Source organism: Centroberyx affinis, unplaced genomic scaffold, assembly GCF_046629955.1.
Source record: "Centroberyx affinis isolate AG114_WGS23_722 - 3 ecotype Tasmania unplaced genomic scaffold, CSIRO-AGI_Caff_v1 ptg006246l_1, whole genome shotgun sequence".
NCBI classification, from domain to species: Eukaryota; Metazoa; Chordata; class Actinopteri; order Beryciformes; family Berycidae; genus Centroberyx; species Centroberyx affinis.
Window position 1 is genome coordinate 17,416 of NW_027283178.1, and position 13,829 is coordinate 31,244.

Genomic DNA, 13,829 nt, shown 5'->3' on the forward strand with positions numbered 1-13,829 from the left:
CTAGAAAAAAGCCAAATAAGAGAACAAGTCAATTGCACAACAATACACTAATTAAAAATCACATTGGGTCAAAACAGAGAACATCAGTTAATTTCAGGCAAATAACGTTTTTAAAGCATTATCTCTGTGCTGCAAGGTGTTACACTTCCAATATCTGTCAGTGTTCAGACTGGCCAGAGGAGTGATCATGTCAGCTGTGACTTGTCCTTTTCTCCAGAGGAGATACATCCAATAACAAATTAAAAGATGTTTCACGAGAAATACTAATGAGGCACCTTTTCAGAGTTGAGCAGCAGATGTCCGTTGGCTCGCACTGCCTGCGGCCATTTCCCACTGTGGAGAAAAAGACAGTTCTCATCAATATCATCTTCATCGTCATTATAACCACTTTAATCATAATCATCAGTTCCAGAATCAGTGAACACATGAGGCATATCAAGTGATGTAGTTTCAATAAAAATATCAATTATGGCCTGCAGTTGGTGATCCTTGTGAGGCAAACAATCACCAATATAAAACAACAGTCATACTTTCAGAAAAGCATTAATTTATTCTTTTTTCCTTAATCCTCACAGAAGTTAAATCAATTTGATGCTACTTACTAACATACTGCGAATTTACAGCAGAAATATTTTTGTTTGCATAAAAACGGTGGGTAAACTCTTTTTCTCTTATTCTGCAAATAAAAAAGGTGAAAAAACTGACTCTAGGCAAATTTACCCTCAACTACATCCCCAAGAAACACACACACAAACACAGAGGTAATTTTGTCTTCATGAGGACCATCCACGGATTACATTCAAATCCTAATTAACCTAACCTTAATCCTAAAGTCCTAACCCTAAAATAGCCCACTGAAGAAGTGAGGACCGGCAAAAAAGACCTAGTTTTGCAAAAATGTCCTCACTCTGAAGGGTTAAAGTTCAAATAGGTTTTCACAAAGAAAAGTACAGGGACACACACACCGCACCCCCTCATTCGTTCACTCTGTCAGTATCAGCCAGTCAAGGCAGCAGACTCACCTGTCTTTAGGCCACATGGCCACATGGTTGTACAGGTAGTAAGACAGGTGGTTTGGCACCAGGTCTTTGCCAGATACGCGGACGTCCACCGGGTACCAATACTCAAACTCCCTCCTCAGCTTCTGCAGGTGCTCCTTAGGGATGTTTGTCTTTGGGAAAGGAGACGTCTTAAAGAAGATGAAGTCCCACACTTCCCTGGTCATCTGCTCTGGCCTGTGGGAGAGAGGGAAAAAAAAGACAGGAATGGTCAAGGTTAGAGAGAAAGAGAGACAGTGAGATGGATGAAGAAAGAGATGCATTATTGCATGTTACAAGTTGATATTACATTAATTGCTTGTGGCTTTTGTGTGTGTGTGTGTGTGTGTGTGTGTGTGTGTGTGTGCTGCAGTGTTTGCTCAGTGTGTTTCACTTTACTTTGCTGCCATTTTACCTCATTGTTAAGGAGTAGATTTTTAGGGTATTTAGATGAATATTGAGCTATGCATTGATTTTTTTTTTTTTTTTTTCAACAGTTTCTGAAATGCAGCGATTGTCGCTGAATACCTTTTTAGGCAACAAATTGACTTTTTAAAAAAATAGTTTCTGAAATGCACCACTTGTCACTGGAAATAGTGATTAAGTTTGGTTGTTAAATCAGAGACTTTTCTCCCTGAGGTGAAGCAGGTCTGTGGTTGCTGGATGGTAGAAAGAGAGGGAAGAGAGGGAGACAGAGGAGAGGGAGGGATGGAGGGAGTGTGTTTGTTTATGGCTCAATCCTTGTGTATTCTGATGTGCATGCATGTATGTCTGTGCATTGTGTCCGTACCTGATACCCAGAGGCGAGGGTCCCTGCCCATTGAGCACGCCTCCCTGGAGGAGGTGGGCTACAGTGTAGTAAGCCATGTAGATGGTTGAGTCCGATAGCGACTCAATCAACCACTGCTCGTCCCAAGGCAGCCGCGTTCCTATAGCAACCAGGAGGAACACACACACAGCCACGCACACAGGGAGGGAGGGAGGGGAGGGGGAGAGTGGGAGAGAGAGAGAGAGAGAGAGAGAATGAAGAGAATGGAGCGTATTGGTCCTTGAGAATCTATATATGACAAGTGGCTATCCTGCTGCCTTGACTGACACTAGCAACTTCAGTTCATATTTTACTCATTAAGCACACCTTTCACAAAATCATTCTTATTTTTGATAACTTTTACACCAAAGACCGACAGAAAAGTGGTTAAAAAAGAGGTAATATTAATGCAGTCTCAAATGCACCAGGCAATTTGCAAACTTAACTACCACTACGCCTCCCATTATTTACATAATTATCGGTGTTGAGTTTCCATCTAACATTCATAGATTTCTGTCAATGAAAAGAAAAACGCAAGCTACAAATCTTTTCTCTGTAGCCATATAAAACAAAATACATATTCCATTTGAACTTTCAATGACGGCGCCTTGCTCGGAAGAAAAAAGTAAAAAATATATCAATGTGTACTGCATCTATGAGTGGCACAGGAGTGAAAGGAATGAGTGCAACCTGGGCTTTATGGAAACATCTCTGAATAGGTTTTGACTGTCCCTGTGGCATGCTGGTTAGTGAGACTTGGCGTTTCATATTATGAAAATGTGTGGGGAGATTTCTACAGCAGGAGTCTATAACTGGCCTAGAATGAGCACATGTATGCCAGCTGGCCTTTAGTGTGCATCTATTCCTGTATAAACAGAAATACACAGACTGCTGCTAGCTGCTTTATCACCAGTCCTCTGTCTCCATCTATAGTCCACAGAGATCAGTCGTGCACCGGTCCAAAAAGCTCTACATCTAATTCATATTCTGTGGGGGTAAATATAATATCAGCACAAGAAGCGACATTCCTCTTGGGAGAGAACAGGACGTTAGAGCCAAATGACAGATACCGCAACAAAACCAAGATTGTGTATGTCACCCGCACTGTCAATAGCCAATATCATGGAAATCTGTGCTACTCCACTGCTTCTTGGCAGTGCAGTGGAAAGGTTAAAAACAAAACACAAATGATGTCAGGACTTCAGACTAGAGAGCATGCTATTTGGATCATGCGTCTTGTCACTGAAGCAGCATCTCTTTCTTTCACTTTGATTCAATGTCAAAATGGGAAACTCAAAAACATTCATCACACCAGAGAACCAAACCAAATGAATCAACACCCATCTCCCATCTTCCCATCTCCCTACCTTCATTAACCAAAATCTACAACACTCTGTTACCTAGGTCATACAGTCCTGACATTCTCACACACACACACACACACACACACACACTCACCAAGGCCGTAGGTGCGAGAGCAGGCATGCTCCTGCAGCCAGGCCAAAGTTGCCTCAAAGTTTTTCCTGGTCTCCTCACAGAACCTGTATAGTATTGTACAGACAGAACTGTCAGATACTAACACACATACACACACAGTGCATGCAGAGTCCGTTTACAAAGTAGAGCAAAGGGTTGCTTCCTTTCATTACATTTTGAAGCAGATAATAGCAGCCAAAGTAGTGGCAATGTTTTGTGAAGTCAGGATTCCATTTCAAAATTCTCTACTGTAAATTATGTTTTTTAGTCAGTTTTCAATATGATAGTGGCAAGGCTATATGACTATCAACTAGCCCAGTTCATTCTGCAGCATAAGATTACTCTCCATAAATATCACAATATATAATATGACAGTGTGTTTACAACATTATATAAGTTGTGCATCAAGACTGAGCAACAACATTTTGTCAGACCTTTCCAGCCTTGTGGTGCCTGATGTGGAAATAATCAAATAGTTTTCATACTTTTCCAGACGTGCATAGGAACCCTGTAGTACACACACACACAATGCACAATGCAAAATATCACAAAACAAGGGATACAGTTTGACAGATGTCAGGGTCTTACGTCTCCAAAGACTTGAGGGCTTCATTGGCCTGCTGCTTCCACTCTGCATCCCCGTAGTCCAGATACCTGGAAGACAGACCGGTAACAATGCAGTCTAAATATTCAAAGGTAGCCGGAAACATTGCAGGCTGAATAAATTATTAGTAAATTGCTTGTCATAGACTGTATACACTACTGAAAACTTTGGCATCAGATATTCTGTCCTGGGAAAGACATATTTCCATTCCGTTTCAGTTGACTTTGTCATCACTTTGTGAAAGGTTTTGTGACCAGGATGAAGTGAACCCATTTAACAAGAAAAGTCGACTCGCAAAAGAAAACAACCAAGTTCACTTCTATTCCTTTACAGCTCACTTTTCTATAGAAAAGAATCAATGCAATTTCTGTCTCAGAACTATGTCGCTTCCTCCGTATCCCTCCAAACAGGTCAAATAACTTATCTCCATTTCTATTCCAACAAAAGCAGATAAATCCTTTAAAAACTGATCTAAGATGTTAACTTCAAATTGTAAAAAAGGTTTGAATGATAACTCATGCAGCGCTCACCACTGGTCACAGAGGGCCACCACGCACTCGTCAGCTGAACGCGACATAACCTGCTTTTCTGGCTCCATGTAGATCATGGCCTCGCCCTGTGAGAGAGTAATGCCCAGGCCACATCGTTACACCTCCATATAAATCAAAATGTAAACTCCTATCGTACACAGCATGTACGGCTGACTATAAAAAGGCCAGTACAAAGAAAACCATGCACAGACTCTTCGAAAACGGCAAATACACTCAAGGATAAAGTCAAAATTCAAAGACACATTTACACGTTTTTGAAGAGTTACTACACAATTTTGACAAAGTAGCAGGTTGTACCTTCTCCACCATCATCTTCTGGATGGGCTTCTTCACATCCTGGACCTTTTGCCCTTTGTAGCCATCAACCAGCATGATCTGAGGAGAGAGGAACACCATTAATAGTATAATAATGATACACACTGGCCATCCAGGTACTTATGGGATACAGCTAACTCATTAATCACTCTACCACTCTCTCTTTATTCCTGCTAGCATTATTAAGTTACTAATTCTTTCAATTTTACAGTTGAAAGCGGAGACAGACAAATTTGTAAAAAGTTGACATGGCTAACATCATGACAGGCAAAAATGTATAACTACAAAATAGGGTTTGGGTCGCAGATAACCTAAAAATAAATAGGCTACTTCAGATGGGAATCTGCAAGGAGGGAAGTGTATACACTAGCCTACTTTGTCTTGTTAATTTTTTATGCTTAGTTCCACCTCTCTGTGTGGACCAAACAGTACAACAGCAAACCCACTGCTATCAACAGTCTTCGAGTGGTGGATGGAGCCTAATTGTCTAAGGGCAGCAAGTAGCCAACAGCGAACAACACTATAAATAAATTATTAATTGTAGTTTTAAGTTGAAGATCACTTATTTTGTGCTTGGGAGATCAAACAGAAGGGACAAACCACAGAGGGTTGGCAGAGGGAGTCCTGGTGATCATGACTCAGCAGTTAGTAAGGAGACTCACCCCCTCATAGAATCCCTTGAGGTAGACCTTCTCCTTGGCCTCCGCCAGCTTCTCTCTGTCATTCTGGCTCTGGATCTTCAGCTCATCACACACCAGAGGAGCAGACAGGTTCCCGTAGCCCGGGATCTCAATGATGGGGACCTGGTGTATACATACACACAAATATACACACACATTAAGGCCTGAATTTGACAACTCAGACTGAATTTGTTTTCTTTTTGTGTGTCTTTTTACTAAAATGAACACAGGGAACCAGGTGCGTTAAATTCAGCATGACTGAAATCAAACTGACTTCAGGATATCAGCTTACCGGCTCAAAAGGTAACACCATCTTGTCTTCAATTCCATACTTCTCTCTCAGGGCCTTTTGGAAACAGGAGCATCAACATTGCAAAATACAGTACATCAACAGTCTATCAAAAAGAGCATCAAAATTAGGAAGAGGACAAGCTACAGCCTGAGGAAGAAATGGTAATCCAATAATACAAGTATAGTAGGACATAAGCAAATAATCCAATAGCAGAGACATCTACATTGAAATTTTTTTCCTCAAGAGTCAGGTTCTTAGTGTACCTGAATTAAAAAAAAAAAAAAAATGAACACAGAAAACTAATTTCAGAGAATTGTTAAAGCAATTGAAAATGTTCTTTTCTACTCTGAATTTGAAGTTTCATATGGGGTCTTTTTCCATATTTCTATGCAGCACGGACTTATTTGTGGGAACACAAGCTACTTCAATGGTAGCATTGCAGAACTTTGTATAATTGTAGGCGTATAAGCAAACCTGTTTCTTTTTGATGTCCCTGAGGGCAGCGATGTCATCAGGAGCATCAGAAGGCACACTGGTTACGACTCCAGTACCTGAGCAAAACGAAGCCAAGAGAGGACAACACATACAAAACTTTAATTACTTATCCAGGACAGGGTTTTGCTGAGCACGCATGCTCTTTTTCAGTAACACCCTGCTTCACATTACACACACGCACACCTGGGATCTGCCCATTGGACACTGAACAGCAGCACAGGAGCCACTGAGGGCTAAGAGCACCTTGACGGTTGTTCTTGAAGGAGGGAAGAACAAACGAACACAATCTAAAAACTTTTCCCAAATGCCCCCAGTCCACCCTGATATTAGGTCACCCTCTCTCGTTACTCTCCACAATCCTAAAAAACAGGATGACAGCCACAGGACACAGCGGAGTCATTCATATTTGAATTCTGACATTTCAATTTAGCCAAGACGATTCAAGAAAACTCACCAACAGACACACACATAAATGCAAACAGACAAACTACACCCCTGAAGCGACACAGACCAGAAAAACACACAGTACTGACTCATAAGAAAATAGAGGCATTCTGAGCACATTTGGATGAATTTTGTGTGTGTGTGTGAGTGTGTGTGTGTGTGTGTTTGAAATTGTTTTCCCTCAGGCCAAACATCAGCAGCCATTACCTCTATCCTTTGGCTTCAGAGCGCAATACTTTTGAAATTCTATATCGACCTTGGCCTGCTATTTTGAGACATCCCAATATTTTACCTGAGGCCCTACCAAGAAGCTTTAAGAGAAGGAGGAAGGAGAGATAAAGCACAGTGCAGATGCTTTGCAGAAGTAATACTTAAAGCAATGGAATCTACAATATGTATATCTAGGAGTTTTTCGTTTTTTTTTTTTTTTTACACAAATAAAACACAATGACATATTCCAAGTATCTGTCTATTGCATTTTATTGCAGTATTCAGCTACTGCAAGCTACATTTCAGTACAGTGCAGATTGACACAAATAGAAAGAGAATAATGCACTTTGACAGTTGTAGGAAATGCTGGCACCGGAGAACTAGGATGCTTCTCCAACCAACCTGGCAACTTGCTGCCCACAAAATCAATAGAAATCAAACAGCTGCTGCTCTCCAGAGATTTGTGAGTGTGTTCTGTGAAATGTAACTCTTCGCTCTAGACATTTCTTGACTCGTACCTTTGTCCTCCTTGATGGTGAGCATGGGCAGAGCGTAGATGGTCTTATAGGAGGTCAGAGGGGCACTCAGGGCGCAGCCTAGAATATCCTAGAGGGAGAGAAAACAAAACAAATTTAGTTGCACCAGTGTTTCTTCACTAAAAGTGAAGCAGAAGTCTGACTGTAAAATTAGGATTTCTGCAGTTTTCCTGGTGGTTCACTTTATCTCCATTATTAAGGAGTCGATTTTACAGGCCATTTGTGCCATAGTCATTAGTCCATCCAACTATCCGTGCTCTACAAATTTGCCTCTTACACCGCCAAAGTCAATATAAAAGATATTTTGAATATATTATTCCTGTAACACTGCTTGAATTTTTTTTATCAGCACCTAAATTGATAATAGCATTTGCCTTATTCTGAATTAAACAAAAGCGTAAATGCATCATCATTTGACATGACATCATGAGCTTTTTGGTAACTTCCCTTATTGAAAGACTCAAGTGTCATCTAGAGGTATAAACCTCAAAAATATCCTGGCTACATTTTATAGGGAAACACTACTGTTGGACTCTTGGTCCCACAAGATTCACACCCATAATAGTCATTATGGCAATTCAAAATCTATATATTTGCGCATACTGGCGCCGTAAAACAGTAGCCCAAGTGCAGCTCAAGCGATGTGGAGGATAATTTTGAGTAGGTGACTTCACGATTCAATGTTATTTTATTGTATATCATTTATAGCAGAACCATCATGGTTCACCACAATTTAAAACTTAACAGCTAATAGTCCAGCCTAGTTTGCCTTTGAAAAGCTTAAGTCTGGAATCACTTCCATTGACGGTGGTTTCGCTGAATAAAAATCTGCCAATCAGCATCCGTTGGCAGAATTCGTAAGATTGGCTATGGGATAAACCAGTCCCAGAGGACTCAGTGCTTGGCCTCTTTTAAATAAGTCTGAATTTCAGAGTGAATAATTAAGTTGAAAATGACCATTCAGTCTGAATATCAGGCAAGGTGTGTAGGACTCCCCCCACTCTTATCATCACTCAGGTGCTGTTACGTTGAACTCATAGTCAAAGCAAAAGGTTAACAATAAATGCAGTACCTGTCCCAGTATTTCCATAACCACCGGCACCACTCCATTCTCCTTGGTGAAGCCCTGGAAGGACATGTTCCTGGCAGACCTCTTGGTGCTGATGAAGATGTCTCCGTTGGCCGTCTCAAAGGCTATGTACTTCATGTCCGGTCTCACCCAGCAGTTGGTCTGGCCGAACATGGTCTCTGGTCTCAGAGTGGCTGCCACCAGGTAGATGTTCTTGCCTTTCAAGCCACTGAGGAGAGGGACAGTACCAATACTGTAATGCTGTTTCAAAACTATAGTTAGTGTTTATTAACATGAGAAATAAACTTAACTACATGCAATACTTCTTTCACACAGCATTATCCTTCCTAACATGAGTTACTCGCAGAAAAAAAATAACAGTCAGAATTTGTTACCTGCTATAAAAGACTTTGGACTTGAGTTTTGCTGGGTATGGTTCAACAATCTTCATCTTGATGAGAGTGTACTCCTGTGGTCCAACTCCCTGTAAATGGGGTTAAAAGTGTTTAATTCTCCTCTCTAGTGAGATTAATTCAAAATAAGACTCTCAGGGATTTTGCTGGTTTTCTGTCATTGTTCTTGATTTTGTACTAGCTTCTGTAAGAAATGCAATCGGTGGCAAGTTCTGTGGTAAATGCAAGTATTGGCAAAAACTGTAAGTCAAATAAAAATCACTAATGATCCCATGGTTGATGAGTGCTTCAAATAAGCAGTTAGTGCTCTTACAATATTTGCAGTAGGACTGCACAATTATTACTGATGTATAATCATATATCCCAAATGTATTTTCCACAAATAACGATTGTATAATATTGGAATGTCAGCAATACTGAAACATTTCATTTTGTTTAGATTGTCTGCTGTAGTTGAAATAATGAAGTCTGTTGATATAAGATGCAAAAAGTGCAATCAAATAATTTGTTCCTCAAATCATTGAGATATATATTGTGATTATGATAGTTAACCACAATTATCCAACAAAATAATCAAGATTATTATTTTAGCTATTATCTTGCAACCCTCATTTGCTATAATTGGAGATTTAGCAAAAATGGCTGTGGTTGCAAAAACATTTCCACACATTTTTGAACTATATAAAGTGCAGTTACAGTTAGCCAGACAACTGTACCTCTCCTGTCTGCCTGTCATGGTCCATGCAAGGCTGTCCATCCTTGGGGGAGTAGATGGTATACCTGCAGGGAGTCGGTGAGAGTTACAATGTACTACAAATGCCATGTGCCCATGTCTACATTAAAAATCACCACTTGCTTTTTTTCCTCATGGTTCTAAATGTCTTATATAGTGGTATAGGAAATATTGGTATACCATCTCAGGCAACACAATTCAGTCTACCTTGATAGAAACTAAGATACAGTATAAGGAATCAGACAAACCATAGGAAATTTAAGGAAAATTTCAATTTTTGCAGAATAACCTAAAAGTCAATTCTGGTGGGATATCCTCCTCACTCCTTTCCTCACCTAACTAGTGAACCGGTATCAGAAGAACTCTCTCCACCATCTCACCTTTTGCCAAAGTTGATCTTCTTCCTCTCCTTCAGTGTGATGAACTGCCACCTAACGAAGGAGTCGTAGAAGGGGTTCACATCTGTGGTGATGAACGAGCGCCTCCAGTCCACCTGTGAGGTGTGAGGTAAAACACTATGGTTCAGATGAGAGGGAAAGGCACAATTTAACAAAACAAAAGGATGTGATCTAACTATCCCTTGTGCACCTGGCTTGGATGTCAGAGGGAAAGGTTATCAAGTGACATATGTGACAACAGTTAACTCTTGTATCCCTTAACTCCTATAAATCTTTGTATCTGCAAACAAAAGCATTGTGACTTAATGCATACATTCACTCCCCATCTTTCATTGTGCGACAGGTCGCAGAGGCAAGAACACAAAACGAGGAAAAGAGTGTAGTTTAGAGAGAGTTAGATTACTAGAATCATTTACCTTGACACCCATCAGTTTGAGGTCTTTGACAGCTAGGGGAGGAAAGTACTCCAGCCAGTGTTCAGCATTGGCAAAACTGACAATCTCCTGGTCACTCAGACCCAGAGACTTCATGATGTCCCACTGGAACTTGGAGCCCCCAGATTTAGCCACTGCTTTACTCTAACAGAGGGAAAAAAAGAAGAAGAGAGTTGAGGATATTGCAAAAGGAAATACCTGTGTGGATGCTGAATGAATTGGTATGTGTGTAAGAAAGCAGGGGGGCAATTCATAAAACAGACACTCACATAACAAAGACATTCATAATTCAGTATTTGTAAGGAATTCTTAGCATTTGTGGGGTTTACCTGATGTCATAAAATTCAGAAAGTGTCACGTAAAAAACATATACTAAACTGACCCATAGCACTCGTTGTATTTTCCTATGTGGCAAATGCCATCCATCCTAAGTAAGTTGTAAAGAAGCATAAAAAATATCAGCATATCCTATTTTACACTGGCTGATGCATGCAGCCAAAAGACCCTGACCTTCTTGCCCTTCGCCTTGTCCTTGATGATGATTTCATCGGACACCTTGGGCTTCTCCTCCTCTTCTTCCTCCTCGTCTGGGAACTGCGGAGGGTTTCCATACAGCTCCATCTCCCTCTTCAGCTTGTCTGCACAGGCCTGGTGGATAAACAGTTAGATGTATGAATAGTAGAAAAGAGGGATGGCAGGGGAGTCAGCAGTGTTTGGCAACTGGGGAGGTATTTGCCTGCCGTACACCTCCATCCCACTAAGGCAAACGGACAAAATTATTGACAGATAGATTTGTGTCCATTGATTTGTTTTGGAACGTCAACATGGTGGGCGAGGCAGAAGTACAGGACAGTAAAGTTCTGTTCATAACGTGTAACGTGCTACTTAGAAAAAAGAAGAAACAGACTATACAGTATAAATTAAATAAGAAACTGAACTGGAAAACCTACAATTATCCCAATGTTATGACTGCTTTCTATCTGCTTTTTATCTTTGTTTTGGTTGTACTGTTGTCTCTGTGTTCGCCGCTATTTTTTCCAAAACAAACATACGAATGCCTCTGATTGGCTGAACAGATAGTGACAAATCTGTGCGTCCAGAATAAGTTAAACTGGGTTTAACTTTCTGTCCTTCAAAACGGACACGTCCTCAGCCCTGTCTGGGCAACAGACAGCTCTTATTGAAAATTAATTGAAATGAACAGAGATGGACAGACACAAAGAATCAGTGTGGCCGCAGCCTAATCAACCTCGGAAGATTAACTAATCAGTGTTAAAAAGCAGAATATCAGCAAAATGATTCTAGTCATCCTTGCATCACTGTTATAATGCCATTAGTTGTTCTATCTATAACTAGGCAGGTCAATTAAGAAAAGCATGTAATTGGTGACAATTTGCATATTATGTTTGGTGAACACAGAATGAGAAGACTACATAGTTCATAGGTCCACAAAAAGAATCCACGCTGATTTATGCTTAATGGCAACGCCTATAATTATCATACCTGAAATTCCTAAATTATCTCTCACCTCTGTTTGTCATTGCAAATACACACGCAGAAATTCTGCGATGGATTGAACGAGACACTCACTTTGATGGGCATTCCTGTGCAGTGCAGCCCGAATGGGAAGAGGCATTGCTTCCCTTTCAAACGCTGGTAACCAACAGCAAACTGCAGAGGAAAAATGTATAATACAGATTGATTTGAATCAACTACACATAAGACTCTGCGAGAGCCATAATGCATGGACTATCACAGCGAAGTGCAGTTTATTCCCTCTAGGCAAATCTCCCTGTACACCAGGTAAGAAATTAAATTAGGTTGAGTTGAGTTGAACATTTGCATCTGTGCCAGGTAGCTATCATGGCTGCTGGATGGAGAAGTTAGTTTCTCACCATCTGTCTCTGTCTACCTTGTACATTGTACTTGGCGAATAAAAGTTTTTGATTCTGATTCTGTATGCGAACTTACCTCACACTTTGACAAGCTGAATGTGTGGCCAAGGTGCAGTCTGCCATTCATGTAAGGGTAGGGGAAGGTGACAAGGTACTTGTTTTTGCTGGAAGAGACAAAGAACAATGAAACAAAATATGTATTTCAGACAAACAAGGGCTGATATCTGATACCCCTTTCATAACTCGACTAGTGAACTGGGAAATACATGGGTCGACCATTAGTATGAAAGGTTCGCCCCAGGTAAATCAACCCCAGAAAACAACTCTGCTCTGCTTGGCGTGGAAGCTCAGGGCTTAACCCTTGTTGTGGGGTCACACCTGCTTGGCTCGTTTTTCTGGCGCATGAGAAAGCTGTATAGACATTACTGTGGCGACAACAGAGAAACTATGATATTTTACAGCATTGTGTGCTCATAGCTGCATGGAGAAGAGAGAAGTGATCATGTGTGCAGGTTTGATGCCAATGATAGTGACGTGGGACATTCCTGTGTATGAGACTCGGTGTGAATTTCCTCCTACACAAGATGGACCCGGATCAGCATACTGAAAAATTCCCAGGTCGTGTGTAAGGAGTGTAAAGGAGTATGAGATCCTTCACAAACAGTGCAGTTAGTCTCCTCTCGATAATAACAAGCATGGGCAGCAGAGACAGCCACTTACTTGGTGCTTTCCCCAATAGTCGTCGGTGCATCGCAGTCGAATGCCCTCTCCTTCTCCCATTTCTGCTGGATGTCTAGCTCAATCTTTCTCAGAAAGTCCAACTTCGCTGTTCCCTTTCGCTCCTAGAATAATACAATGGTAAGCAAGATGGTAAGTGTTTAGTTCAATAGCACTTATCAATACACAGGATATGATGTTACTATCCCACAAGCCCATTTCATTCTAGTAGTGGCTGCAGGTGAGCTGAATTCATACTTAATGAGAATAGGACTGTCTGACAATACAACAGAACAGAATATAATATAGGATAAGGATGGAATAGAGTACAATAGAATAGCATTTTCCTAACCATGTCTAAAAAACATTCAGTCACTTATAGATACACACATGCTCTGCTTTATGTAGCGTTACAAGAAAACAGCTGCTATCTCCTGTCCAGCTGAGTCAGATTTCTTTCAAGTCCATTTCTGCAGTTGGCTCGACAGCTAGCTAACGTTAGCTAACTTAGCTAATAAGTTAATGTAATGTGGTATAACGTTGTGCAATCTTTCTTAACCGCCAGCAACCATCCCAAACTGCAGGCAAATTAGATATAGTTAGCAGTCTGAACCTACCGTCATTTTGATTCAAACGATGAGCTACTATCCTGTTATTTAATCACAAGAAACAGCAGAGATAGTTGTGAATTTGACAAGGGAAACCCACGCCACCGGTGCCTC

At 40.8% G+C, this 13,829-nt stretch overlaps 1 protein-coding gene across 1 annotated transcript in view; it reads right to left on the bottom strand.

Moving 5' to 3' along the window:
• The window catches only part of LOC139638270 (leucine--tRNA ligase, cytoplasmic), a 31,235-nt gene extending 17,409 nt beyond the window's left edge, over window positions 1-13,826 (bottom strand). Inside the window, exons 1-21 of the mRNA XM_071512343.1 lie at window positions 13,725-13,826; window positions 13,111-13,232; window positions 12,467-12,554; window positions 12,086-12,166; window positions 11,006-11,143; window positions 10,478-10,639; window positions 10,044-10,156; window positions 9,647-9,710; window positions 8,913-9,001; window positions 8,521-8,746; window positions 7,431-7,518; window positions 6,238-6,314; window positions 5,764-5,817; window positions 5,454-5,594; window positions 4,774-4,851; window positions 4,456-4,541; window positions 3,910-3,975; window positions 3,304-3,386; window positions 1,828-1,966; window positions 1,023-1,235; window positions 276-333 (exon numbers count right to left, since the gene is read on the bottom strand). Of these exons, the coding sequence (XP_071368444.1) occupies window positions 276-333; window positions 1,023-1,235; window positions 1,828-1,966; window positions 3,304-3,386; window positions 3,910-3,975; window positions 4,456-4,541; window positions 4,774-4,851; window positions 5,454-5,594; window positions 5,764-5,817; window positions 6,238-6,314; window positions 7,431-7,518; window positions 8,521-8,746; window positions 8,913-9,001; window positions 9,647-9,710; window positions 10,044-10,156; window positions 10,478-10,639; window positions 11,006-11,143; window positions 12,086-12,166; window positions 12,467-12,554; window positions 13,111-13,232; window positions 13,725-13,730 (2,172 nt within the window). The 5' untranslated portion in view covers window positions 13,731-13,826. The remainder of the gene's footprint in view (window positions 1-275; window positions 334-1,022; window positions 1,236-1,827; window positions 1,967-3,303; window positions 3,387-3,909; window positions 3,976-4,455; window positions 4,542-4,773; window positions 4,852-5,453; window positions 5,595-5,763; window positions 5,818-6,237; window positions 6,315-7,430; window positions 7,519-8,520; window positions 8,747-8,912; window positions 9,002-9,646; window positions 9,711-10,043; window positions 10,157-10,477; window positions 10,640-11,005; window positions 11,144-12,085; window positions 12,167-12,466; window positions 12,555-13,110; window positions 13,233-13,724) is intronic.
• Between the last annotated feature and the right edge of the window lie 3 nt (window positions 13,827-13,829).